The 13,471-nt window shown below is 41.5% G+C and overlaps 1 protein-coding gene across 3 annotated transcripts in view; it reads right to left on the minus strand.

The window, feature by feature from the left end:
• Positions 1 to 13,457, minus strand: part of TFB1M (transcription factor B1, mitochondrial) — a 67,365-nt gene extending 53,908 nt beyond the window's left edge. For all 3 annotated transcript variants that reach the window (XM_024996707.2, NM_001076896.2, NM_001114610.1), the window contains exons 1-2: positions 13,271 to 13,457; positions 9,860 to 10,011 (exon numbers count right to left, since the gene is read on the minus strand). In XM_024996707.2, the coding sequence (XP_024852475.1) occupies positions 9,860 to 10,011; positions 13,271 to 13,403 (285 nt within the window). In that variant the 5' untranslated portion in view covers positions 13,404 to 13,457. The remainder of the gene's footprint in view (positions 1 to 9,859; positions 10,012 to 13,270) is intronic.
• Positions 13,458 to 13,471: the final 14 nt, after the last annotated feature.

Here is a 13,471-nt window from a genome sequence, read left to right on the forward strand (position 1 = left end):
AAAGATGTCCTTTTCATTAGAGGGGACTGGAATGCAAAAGTAGGAAGTCAAGAAACACCTGGAGTAACAGGCAAATTTGGCCTTGGAATACAGAATGAAGCAGGGCAAAGACTAATAGAGTTTTGCCAAGAAAATGCACTGGTCATAACAAACACCCTCTTCCAACAACACAAGAGAAGACTCTATACATGGACATCACCAGATGGTCAACACCGAAATCAGATTGATTATATTCTTTGCAGCCAAAGACGGAGAAGCTCTATATAGTCAGCAAAAACAAGACCAGGAGCTGACTGTGGCTCAGACCATGAACTCCTTATTGCCAAATTCAGACAGAAATTGAAGAAAGTAGGGAAAACCACTAGACCATTCAGGTATGACCTAAATCAAATCCCTTATGATTATACAGTGGAAGTGAGAAATAGATTTAAGGGCCTAGATCTGATAGAATGCCTGATGAACGATGGAATGAGGTTTGTGACACTGTACAGGAGATAGGGATCAAGACCATCCCCAAGGAAAAGAAATGCAAAAAAGCAAAATGGCTGTCTGGGGAGGCCTTACAAATAGCTGTGAAAAGAAGAGAAGCGAAAAGCAAAGGAAAAAAGGAAAGATATAAACATCTGAATGCAAAGTTCCAAAGAATAGCAAGAAGAGATAAGAAAGCCTTCTTCAGCGATCAATGCAAAGAAATAGAGGAAAACAACAGAATGGGAAAGACTAGGGATCTCTTCAAGAAAATTAGAGATACCAAGGGAACATTTCATGCAAAGACTGGCTCGATAAAGGACAGAAATGGTATGGACCTAACAGAAGCAGAAGATATTAAGAAGAGATGGCAAGAATACACAGAAGAACTGTATAAAAAAGATCTTCACGACCCAGATAATCACGATGGTGTCATCACTGACCTAGAGCCAGACATCCTGGAATGTGAAGTTAAGTGGGCCTTAGAAAGCATCACTACGAACAAAGCTAGTGGAGGTGATGGAATTCCAGTTGAGCTATTCCAAATCCTGAAAGATGATGCTGTGAAAGTGCTGCACTCAATATGCAAGCAAATTTGGAAAACTCAGCAGTGGCCACAGGACTGGAAAAGGTCAGTTTTCATTCCAATCCCAAAGAAAGGCAATGCCAAAGAATGCTCAAACTACTGCACAATTGCACTCATCTCACACGCTAGTAAAGTAATGCTCAAAATTCTCCAAGCCAGGCTTCAGCAATATGTGAACCGTGAACTTCCAGATGTTCAAGCTGGTTTTAGAAAAGGCAGAGGAACCAGAGATCCAATTGCCAACATCCGCTGGATCATGGATAAAGCAAGAGAGTTCCAGAAAAACATCTATTTCTGCTTTACTGACTATGCCAAGGCCTTTGACTGTGTGGATCACAATAAACTGGAAAATTCTGAAAGAGATGGGAATACCAGACCACCTGATCTGCCTCTTGAGAAATCTGTATGCAGGTCAGGAAGCAACAGTTAGAGCTGGACATGGAACAACAGACTGGTTCCAAATAGGAAAAGGAGTTCGTCAAGGCTGTATATTGTCACCCTGCTTATTTAACTTCTATGCAGAATACATCATGAGAAACGTTGGACTGGAAGAAACACAAGCTGGAATCAAGATTGCCAGGAGAAATATCAATCACCTCAGATATGCAGATGACACCACCCTTATGGCAGAAAGTGAAGAGGAACTCAAAAGCCTCTTGATGAAAGTGAAAGTGGAAAGTGAAAAAGTTGGCTTAAAGCTCAACATTCAGAAGACGAAGATCATGGCATCTGGTCCCATCACTTCATGGCAAATAGATGGGGAAACAGTGGAAACAGTGTCAGACTTTAGTTTCCTGGGCTCCAAAATCACTACAGATGGTGACTGCAGCCATGAAATTAAAAGACGCTTACTCCTTGGAAGGAAAGTTATGACCAACCTAGACAGCATATTCAAAAGCAGAGACATTACTTTGCTAACAAAGGTTCGTCTAGTCAAGGCTATGGATTTTCCAGTGGTCATGTATGGATGTGAGAGTTAGACTGTGACGAAGGCTGAGCACCGAAGAATTGAAGCTTTTTAACTGTGGTGTTGGAGAAGACTCTTGAGAGTCCCTTGGACTGCAAGGAGATCCAACCAGTCCATTCTGAAGGAGATCAGCCCTGGGACTTCTTTGGAAGGAATGATATTAAAGCTGAAACTCCAGTACTTTGGCCACCTCATGCGAAGAGTTGACTCATTGGAAAAGACTGATGCTGGGAGGGATTGGGGGCAAGAAGAGAAGGGGACGACAGAGGATGAGATGGCTGGATGGCATCACTGACTCGATGGATATGAGTCTGAGTGAACTCCGGTTGGTGATGGACAGGGAGGCCTGGCGTGCTGCGATTCATGGGGTAGTGAAGAGTCGGACACGACTGAGCAACTGATCTGATCTTACAAATAGCTGAGAAGAGAAAGGCAAAGGAGAAAGGGAAAGACATATTCAAATGAATGCAGAGTTCCAGAGAATAACAAGGAGAGATAAGAAAGCCTTCCTCAGTGATCAATGCAAAGAAATAGAGGAAAACAACAGAATGGGAAAGACTAGAGACCTCAAGAGAATTGGAGATACCAAGGAACGTTTCACGAAAAGATGGGCACAATGAAGGACAGAAACAGCATGGATCTTATAGAAGCAGGAGATATTAAAGACAAGGTGGCAAGAATACACAGAAGAACTATACAATAAAGGTCTTAATGACCCAGATAACCATAATGATGTGATCACTTACCTAGAGTCAGATATCCTGGAATGTGAAGTCAAGAAGCCCTTAGGAAACATTACTACAAACAAGTTAGTGGAAGTGACAGAATTCCAATTGAGCTATGTCAAATCCTAAAAGATGATGCTGTTTAAGTGCTGCACTCAATATGCCAGCAAATTTGGAAAACTCAGAGGTGGCCCTGGACAAGGAAATGGCAGCCCACTCCAGTCTTCCTGCCTGGAAAATCCCATGGAGAGACGAGCCTGGTGGGCTACAGTCCACCATGGGGATGCAAAGAGTTGCACATGACTGCGAGACTGAGCACTGCCGTGGCCACAGGACTGAAAAAGGCCAGCTTTCATTCCAGTCCCAAAAAGGCAATGCTGAAGAATGTTCAAACTACCACACAATTGCACTCATTTCACATGGCAGCAAGGTCATCCTCAAAATCCTTCAAGCTAGACTTCAACAGTACATGAACCGAGACCTTCCAGATGTACAAGCTTGATTTAGAAAAGGCAGAGGTGCCAGAGATCAAATTGCCAACATCCACTGGATCACAGAGAAAGCAAGGGAATTCCAGAAAAACATCTACTTCTGCTTCACTGACTACACTAAAGCCTTTGATGTGTGGATCACAAACTGTGGAAAATTCTTAAAGAGATGGGAATACCAGACCACTTTACCTGCCTCCTAAGAAATCTGTATGCAGGTCAAGAAGCAACAGTTAGAATCGGACAGGGATGTTTATTTACCTTTTATGCAGAGTATATCATGTGAAATGTCAGGTGGATGAATCACAAGCTGGAATTAAGACTGCCTGGAAAGGTATCAATAACCTCAGATATGCAAAACCACCCTTACGGCAGAAAGCAAAGAGAAACTAAAGAGCCTCTTGATGAAAGTGTAAGAGAAGAATGAAAAAGCTGGCTTAAAACTCAACATTCAAAAAACAAAGATCATGGCATCCAGTCCCATCATTTCATGGTGAATCAGATCAGTTCTTGGGGGAAAAAGAGGAAATGGGCAGATTTTATTTTCTTAGGCTTCAACATGACTGCAGCTGTGAAATTAAAAGATGCTTATTCCTTGGAAGAAAAGCTATGACAAACCTAGAGAGCATATTAAAAAGCAGAGACAACATTTTGCTGAGAAAGGTCCATACAGTCAAAGCTATGTTATCTTCCAGTCATCATGTACATATGAGAGAGTTGGACCATAAAGACGACTGAGCACAGAAGAACTGAATTTTTTTCAAACTATGGTGCTGGAGAAGACTCTTTGAGAGTCCCTGGACAGCAAGGATATCAAACCAGTCAATCCTAAAGGAAACCAAGCCTGAATATTCACTGAAAGACTGATACTGAAGCTCCAATACTTGTGGTCATCTGATGCGAAGAGGTGACTCATCAGGAAAAAGACCCTGATGCTAGGAAAGATTGGGGACAGGAAGAGAAGGGGATGACAGAGGATGAGACGGTTGGATGCCATCACTGAGTCAATAGACATGAGCCTGGGCAAACTCTGGGAGATAGTGAAGGACAAGGAAGCCTGGCGTGCTGCAGTTCATGGGGTCGCAAAGAGTTAGACACAACTGAGCGACTAAACAACAAACAATAAGAACAGGTACAGTAGAAACCCACTCAGACTCACCAAGTGATTAGATATTTGATTTAGTAAATTTTCTACTCAATCCGGGGTTTTCCTTGGTGGTTCACATGTAAAGAATCTGCCTGCAGTGCAGGAGACCCAGGTTCGATCCCTGTGGGAAGATCCCCTGGAGTACGTAATGGCAACCCACTCCAGAATTCCTAACTGGAGAACTCCATGAACAGAGGAGCCTGGTGAGCTGCAGTCCACTGGTCACTTAAGAGTCAGACACCACTGAGCAACTAAGACTTTTTCTATTCAACCAATGTAACTCCTTTAATTGTCAACATTTCTTAAAAATAAACTTATAGAATTCTTGATGACCTGGATCACTGTTGACTATAGAGTAACGGCCTCAATAGCTATGGACCCCTCCCTATTGTGCTTTCGCTTCTTGTAGCTCTTCTGCCACAGTAATAACTGTTACTTCTTGCTGTAGTCAGTGGGTCTGCTTCCAGCATTCTCTGTACTTACTTGTAGTGGACTAGGAGATCACTTTGGCTGTGAATCAGCTTTTGCTAACTGACTGAGTGTTGTCCATGTTATGATTAACTGTGGTCATAGCTGTATCAAGTAAGTTACATGTATACGTATGTAGTCATCACAACAGGAAGTCCTATTTAAAATTTGCTATAAAGAATTTCAAACATTTACTACCTCTGATTAAAAACAAGTCCTGTTGTTAGGATGACCAGATTACTTTATATCTCCCTTTGCAAGAAGATGGGGAAGGGGAAGAATTGTAAGAGCAGCCATTTACTGACTATGGGCAACAGACCAATCTCTTTACATAAATTTCTATCCTTATAATAACCACAAAAGAAAACTAACATTCCCATGCTGCAGATGAGAAAGCTGAAGCTAAAAAAGGTTCAAAGGCAAGCCCAGGGTCACAAAGCTAGTAAGTGCCATATATGATATCTGAAAACCAATCTATTTGATTCTCAATCCCATGAAGTCTACATTGCCTATCAAGTAGAAATACTGTTTTCAGTTCAGTTGCTCAGTCATGTCCGACTCTTTGCGACCCCATGAATTGCAGCACACCAGGCCTCCCTGTCCATCACCAACTCCCGGAGTTCACTCAGACTCACGTCCATCGAGTCAGTGATGCCATCCAGCCATCTCATCCTCTGTCGTCCCCTTCTCCTCCTGCCCCCAATCCCTCCCAGCATCAGTCTTCTCCAATGAGTCAACTCTTCGCATGAGGTGGCCAAAGTACTGGAATTTCAGCTTTAGCATCAATCCTTCCAAAGAAATCCCAGGGCTGATCCAGGAAGCTCTCACTGGCCCATGGGCAAGAAACATGAAGAAAAGGACACCAAGGCACATCATGATGAAAAGACTCAAAGCCAATGATATAGAAAAAATCATCAGCTATAAAAAGGGACACATTCCAGTCAGTTCTAATGAGGTGGATGAACCTGGAGCCTATTATACAGAGTGAAGTAAGTCAAGTATCATATACTAATGCATATATATGGAATCTAAAAAGACAGTACTGATGAACCCGTTTGCAGGGCAGCAAAGGAGACACAGACACTGAGAACACACTCACACAGACGTGGGAAGGAAGCAGAGGGTGAGCTGTACGGACAGTACCCTGGAAACACACATCACTGTATGTGACACGCACAGCCATTTTGCTGTATGACTCAGGGAACTCAACCTGGGGTTCTATAACCACCTAGGGAGGTAGGATGGGGAGGGAGGTGCAAGAGGGAGGGGACATACGTATACCTATGGCTGATTCGTGCTGATGTTTGGCCAAAACCAACATAATACTGTAAAGCAATTATCCTTAAATTACAAATAAAATTATAAAAAAAAGAAAAAATCATAAAAACAGCCCAAGAAAAAAGACAGAAGCAAAGAACAGATTTGTCAGAAACAACATAAGTAATAAGATAGCAGAGCAACATCTGAAGAGTACTGGAGAAAAACTCCAAAACCTGACAGCATGTTTTTAAACACATTTAAACCATAACAATCCTATGAGCAAACTGAGGCACAGTGAGAGTTTCCTGCCCAGTCATACGAATAGTAAACGGTAGAGCCAGACATCAAACACAGGTCATCTGACGCTAAGAGTCTGTTCTTTACTACAAAAATCACACTACAATGCTTTCACGTATTAAACACGTTTTCTTACATTACAACATGCTAACAGTGAAAAACCTGTATGTTATCACTATGTTCTTTTCCCTAGGCTGCCTCGTGATAATATTTTAAGAACTTGAATTAAGCTACAAATGACATACTTCCAGCTAGCAGACATTTTATAAATTATTATATGAATAGTAAACGGTAGAGCCAGACATCAAACACAGGTCATCTGACGCTAAGAGTCTGTTCTTTACTACAAAAATCACACTACAATGCTTTCACGTATTAAACACGTTTTCTTACATTACAACATGCTAACAGTGAAAAACCTGTATGTTATCACTATGTTCTTTTCCCTAGGCTGCCTCGTGATAATATTTTAAGAACTTGAATTAAGCTACAAATGACATACTTCCAGCTAGCAGACATTTTATAAATTATTACAATTTCTTTAAAAAGTAATTCTATTAGCTTAGATATCACTAAAATGGAATCCTTAAAATAGACCACTCTTTCTGCTTTTACTCAGTTTTATGATTAATTTAGCACCTCTAAAAGAACGTGGTTTTACATATTGAAACATTCTTTACAAGAAAAAGAAGTCTATTTGATATTTTAGTACCCAACATTCCTTTTTAAGGCAAATTCCTTTCCTGCATATGCGACACTAAAAATTAATTTTACTTCTTCTACAGAAACAGAAGTCAAATATATACTTCCTGCACAGCAATTTACCTTGAAATCAACCTTCATATTTAGGGAAAAAGCACATAACTTTGATAATTAATGATACCCAATTATTCGGTTTCACCATTAAATAACACATTTATTTAATCAGCTAATTAGATATCTACAAAGAGTCAACCTTTCTATCTCCATGTGAAACGTTACCAAACATCTGGTATGCACCAGGCACTCTTAGATGCTGTGGAGATACAGCAGGGAACAAAACAGACAAAAACATCTACCCTCATGGCACTTAACATTCCAGAGGGGTGAAGAAGTGTTAAGTTGCTCAGCTGTGTCTGACTCTTTGCAACTCTGTGGACTGTAGCCAAACCAGGCTTCTCTGTCTATGGGGTTTTCCAGGCAAGACTTCTGGAGAGGGGAGCCATTCCCTTCTCCAGAGGATCTTTCCTACCCAGGGATCGAACCCCGGTCTTCTGCATCGTCAGGAGGATTCTTTACTTTCTGAGCCACGAGGGAAGACCTCAAAGATGTGAGACTGACAACAAATAAGAACATGCAGTGGGTCAGATAATAATAAATCTCATGAGACAAATAAAACAAGGCAGAAGTTAGGAGTGCAGGGATATGGGAGGGGCAGTGAAAAGAGTGTGGCTGTCTATTGGTCTGTCTTCAAAACATCTTTCGTTGAGATCAGAGAGGAGGATATGTAAATTAGGCTGGTGATGCGAAATGTGATTCACCTGCCTGCCTAATAAGAAAAAATTACACATAATAGAGGGTGAGATTTAGGGTTAAGACATCCCTTTAAGATGAAAAGAAGTCACAAGTGTCTTCTCTATGCCTGCAGAAAGGCCAGATGAATAAACCTGCAGGGAACTGTGTAATGTTATTCAGTTTCTTTTTATCATCTTATGCTCCCACCAAAAATAACACTGTTTCCACCTCCAACTGATACACCATTCTGGAAAGAAACTGGTTCAGAGCAAAAATCACTATTAAATTCCATATTTAATCAAGGAATATTGCACTATGTGCTGCTGCTAAGTCACTTCAGTCGTGTCCGACTCTGTGCGACCCCATGGATGGCAGCCCACCAGGCTCCCCCGTCCCTGGGATTCTCCAGGCAAGAACAGTGGAGTGGGTTGCCATTTCCTTCTCCACTGCATGAAAGTGCATTGCACCACGTAATAATCCCCAAATAAAGTTATAAATCTGAAACCAATTCTATCAAGGCTGGCAAAATTAGGTGGAACTAAATATATAATTTTTTTAAAGCATAAAGGCTGGATATAGCAAAATAATGAGAAGAAAACTCACTGGGTTCTAAAAATATCCAGAGGCATAAACACAAGCTCTAGATTTTCTCAAATTTTCTCAAACTGTTCTGGCAGAAATTAAACATTTATCCCTTAATATACGTAAAAGTTTTAGAATGCACTAATTTTAAACTGATTTGTCCTCCTATATGAAAATAACAATGTAGCTAATTTTATTATTCTATTGGACTCACTAAATAAATTGCTACTCTTATGAACCAAAGGCTAAGGACTCTCTTAAAGTTTCAGAATTACAGAGGAGTCAAACAAAGGCCCTTAAGCCATTAGGTATAAGTGCCCCGATGAAGAATCCCTTTATAAGATCCCTTATATAATCTGTTCCACTGTATTATACTGTTTTAAAAATTTAACTTTCTCCTCATTTTTAAATCCACCTGCCTCCCTCAATTCTTATCTGTTTTAGTTCTCTTCTAGAGAAGATCAAAACAAACTGATCCTCCCCACCACAGCTTTGGAGAGGCAGCTATGAATCCCCTCACTCAAGGCTTCTCTCCCACTGAAATACAACCAGTTTCTTCAAACACTTCTCATAGGACATCACCTACTGTTCTAAAGATACATTTATCATTTCATTCCGGCTTCCCAGGTGGCTCAGTGGGAATCTGCCTGTAGGCGGATTTAGGAAATGTAGGCGACTCAGGTTTGATCCCTGGGTCAGGAAGATTTCCTGGAGAAGGAAATGGCAACTCACTCCAGTATTCTTGCCTGGGAAATCCCATGGACAGAGCAGCCTGGTGGGCTATAGTCCATGGGATCGCACAAAAGTTGGACATGACTTAGTGACTAAAGAAAAACAACGATCATTTTATTCAAACCTCATTTTAAACCTATGGCACAACTTAATTTTTTCACTTAAAAAATCCTTACACAAATGCCTAAGCTTAACAATTACTTTCTCTCAATGAGGCGTGTATCTTCTCTACCTTGTGCTTGTGGAAATGATTTTCTGAACTTAAAGGAGGTTCTCAGAAGCCATGCCAGTAACTGAGACATCGTTAGCATTTCTTAGTTTTACTTATTTTTGAAGGAATGGGGTACTATGGCATGCACAGCTATTAGTAGCCAAAAAGTCACACAATTAGCTTGCTTAGCATCAATGCATAAAGCTGGTTCATTCAAGCTTTGGCCAACAATTCATGTGAGAATGGTGATTAGAAATGCAGATTCCTAGACCACTCCTAGACCACTGTAATCAGAATCTCTGGAATGAGGCCTGGAGAACTGCAGTTTGAGGAGCAAACTGTAGAAGTCTTATATACCCTGAGGTTTAAGAATCGTGACCTGAAGATTTAAACTGGGTTTTTACCTCCTAAGTAAGGTACTTTCAGCAACTCACCTGTAATCCAGGAATAAATCGACTATCCTTTTCAACCACCAGAAGTTCAGCAACACCGGCATTGAGAATGGATCTTGTGATTCCCCCAGGCCCAGGGCCCACTTCATATACATAAGCATTTGTCAGATTGCCAGCTTTCCTTACAATTTTATCTAGAGAAAAGAAAGTTTGAATCAATTACCTTGGCAAATGTCAACATATGGAATTCAAAATGAAAAATAATCTACACAAATTCTTATCAGCATTACTTAACCAACTAATCTTTTATACATAGTATTTATCAGATTATTTAACTCAGCCTAAACCAATGTATAGTAGCCATTCAATAGTCTACCATATAACTGTTGAATTCTACCGGACCCTTAATAAAAATAGGATTACCATGACAAATTTCCTTAACTTAAATAAACATGGTATTTTCTGAGAGCTTCCTTGGTGGTGCAGTGGTAAAGAATCTGCCTGCCAATGCAGGAGATGCAAGAGACAAGGGTTCAATCTCTGGGTTGGGAAGATCCCCTGGAGAAGGAAATGGCAACCCATGCCAGTATTCTTGCCTGGAAAATCCCATGGACAGTGGAGCCTTGTAGACTACAGTCCACCAGAGAGTCGGACACGACTGAGTGCACGTGCACGAAAGCATACGCACACACGGTATTTTTCACCTGTTTCTCTGCCAAACCAATCAATATAAGAAGTGATGGAAAAACACAAACCACTTCTCTACAGTTGTTGAATATCAATTATGTGAATAAGCAAGGCGAGCTTCCCATTCAGAATTTCCAACGTTGTAAGTTAGAAATTCAGAAGCAGAAAGTGCTGGCAGTATTCACTTTTATCTACAGACATCTAACTGGTGGTCAACGTGGCAATGGTACCAAGTTCCTAGCTAACAGGATTTGCAGAAATTGAGATTCTTGATTATTTTTAGGAAAAAGTTAAATTTAGGAGTGAAGGTTTTTTGAGCTTTGCAAACATGCAAGTTGATACAAGAAAATTAATTTTTTAATCAATCTAAGTTAGCAGACCTTAAGAAAGCACGGAAAAGCACATTACTGAGGATTCATTGCAACCAACCTTCTGGAAAAACAATGGACTAATCATATTGACTGAGATGTTAAAATCCAAGCAACTGGGCCTCTTGGGATGGTAGAAATTTAGCCACTGAAAACGTACTAAGCACTTTACACTGTTCACTGACAGTGTACAGTCTCATTTTTGCTTGTTATTGATAACCTACCTTTGTAAGCTTAGAGGCAAAAACAATCTCTCAATTATCCAAGAATAGTTTTCTCTTCAATGGGTGCCAGGAGAAAATGAGCATACACTGACCATGTTACAGGTGTTTAACATGCTTTCTCACAGCAAATCTTTACAACATATTAAGGAAGAACTGTGCTGTATGTGCTGTGCTAAGTCACTTCAGTAGCACCTGATTCTGCGATCCCATGGATTGCAGCCCACCAGGCTCCTCTGACCATGGACTTTTCCAGGCAAGAATACTGGAGTGCATTGCCATTCCCTTCTCCAGGGAATCTTCCCGACCCAGGGATTGAACCCATGTCTCTTATAAAGTCTCCTGATTTGGCAGGCAGGTGCTTTACGAGTAACGCCACCTGTGAAGCCCTAACTTAAGAATTACTACCCCATTTTGACTTCTCTGAACTTTTTTCTTCATCTATTATTTGAGTGAGGTTACCTGGAAAACAAATGGACGACACCAGCTCAGGTTTAAGTCCTAAAAGCCAACCCTTTCTCCACTAAAGAGCACTGTCTCTCAGAGGGAACAGAGAGGTTGCCTTAAGTGCAGATATTACAGAGTGATTTTAACAGTCTCTCTCTTTTTTTAAAATGGAAAGCTACGACAGTAGATAGGACAGTCTTTTCACCTTAAACTTTTCAGAAACATTCAAACACAAATGGATATCAAAGAGCACAGTCAATTCACTATGCCTGGGGTTCCATCTTGCTCTGTTCACACCTGAGCTTCTCACCTCACACAAGTACCTTATTTGTCTTCATTTTGGTTCCTGTAGAAGAGGGGACAATAGTATCTAGATTCTGGAATTGATTCCTGAAGGTGAATAAAGGCTCACATGAGAAAGGACATATGAAGGATTTTTTTTTCAATATAAAGACCTCTATTTTCAGTCCCCGGAACGGTGCCTTGTATCTAGAATGCAGCTAATGACTACCCGAAAAGGCTGGCTCTAGTTACTATTCAGTCACGGCGGACTCTTTGTGACCCGTGGACTGCAGCAGGCCAGGCTTCCCTGTCCATCACCAACTCCCGGAGCCCATTCAAACTCCATTGAGTCGGTGATGCCATCCAACCATCTCAGGACCAAAGAATTTTCGAGGTGGATGACCTTTTAATGCTCTTGTGGTAGAGCTCTCGTCCAATTAAATAAAAAAACTGAAAACAGGTTAAGTTTTTTTACCCCGTTACATCGCTACTGGCTTGCCCACGCTTTTACTCTAAGTTCAAGAAATAAAACCACCCATCCCTGCTGTTGGACTGTACTTCACAACTTTCGAAATATGTGATTTACTGACTCAGTTTCTTAAGAGGGGCCAAATAGAATGAAATATCAAAACCCCAGAAATGTTACATACTCCAACTGTGAACTGCCATATTTCTAATAATCTTTTTCTTGCAGTATCATCTTTCAGAAAGACCAGCACGAAAAAACGCTGGTAGAGGTTAAACGACAATATATATATATTTGCAAAATTTATCCAACTGTGCGCTTCAAACAGGTGAATTTTTTTGTGTCTAAATTTTACTTCATAAAACGTGACTTAGGGAGTGGGAAAGCAAACTGACTAAAATGTAAGCTCCTTGGGGACAGACTTGGCCTTGTTCATTCACTCTCATATCCCACTTCAGCTCTAGTACAAAGGGGCTGGTTTCATGAGTGTTTACAGAATGAATATCTGCACCCTCGAGGGTGAGACTCAACAAGTAAACTTTTAAATATCGAACGCCATGAAATGGATACTCTTCCAACCTGTTTACCAATAAAGTCCCGGCAAGTTTAACTGCATAAAAAGCCAAATCAGTCAGCACGTGCATGTATTCCTTATTGGTAACACACCAAGATTTGGAATTCCACAAGCGCCTTTCAGGAGACGCGAAGCCTTCCAAAGCCAGTGTTTGCTCGGCGTCCGCACAGCCTGCCTTCCAAAGCCCACGGCAAACACCCCTCAGCAAACGACACACTCTACACACCCCCTGGGCGGTGGGGCTCCGGAGTTCTCTCAGAGCAAAGAGGCAGAAGGGTCTGACCTACGGCCACCGCACACCTTTGTGCCTGAACCCCATCGCCCGCCCGCAGGGTCCGCGCGAAACCCCCTCGACCCCACTCCCCCAGGGACGCGAGGGAGACGCCGGGGAAACACTTGATAAGGCACCTGTCAGCCTTAAGTCCAGAAGAAAATTCTGGGATAGCTGCTTCACGGCTTGCAGTCTAAACAACTTAATGATTTCTCGAATCGTGGGTAACGGCGGGAGACGGAAAGTGCCGAGCGTCCTGGAGGAAGCCATGAACCCTGAACTGGCTGTACAGATCCCACGCCGGACGTTCCTCCAAGGCTCCTCAAGTGAGAGCAGGG

Source organism: Bos taurus, chromosome 9 (genome assembly GCF_002263795.3).
Source record: "Bos taurus isolate L1 Dominette 01449 registration number 42190680 breed Hereford chromosome 9, ARS-UCD2.0, whole genome shotgun sequence".
Lineage (NCBI taxonomy): Eukaryota > Metazoa > Chordata > Mammalia > Artiodactyla > Bovidae > Bos > Bos taurus.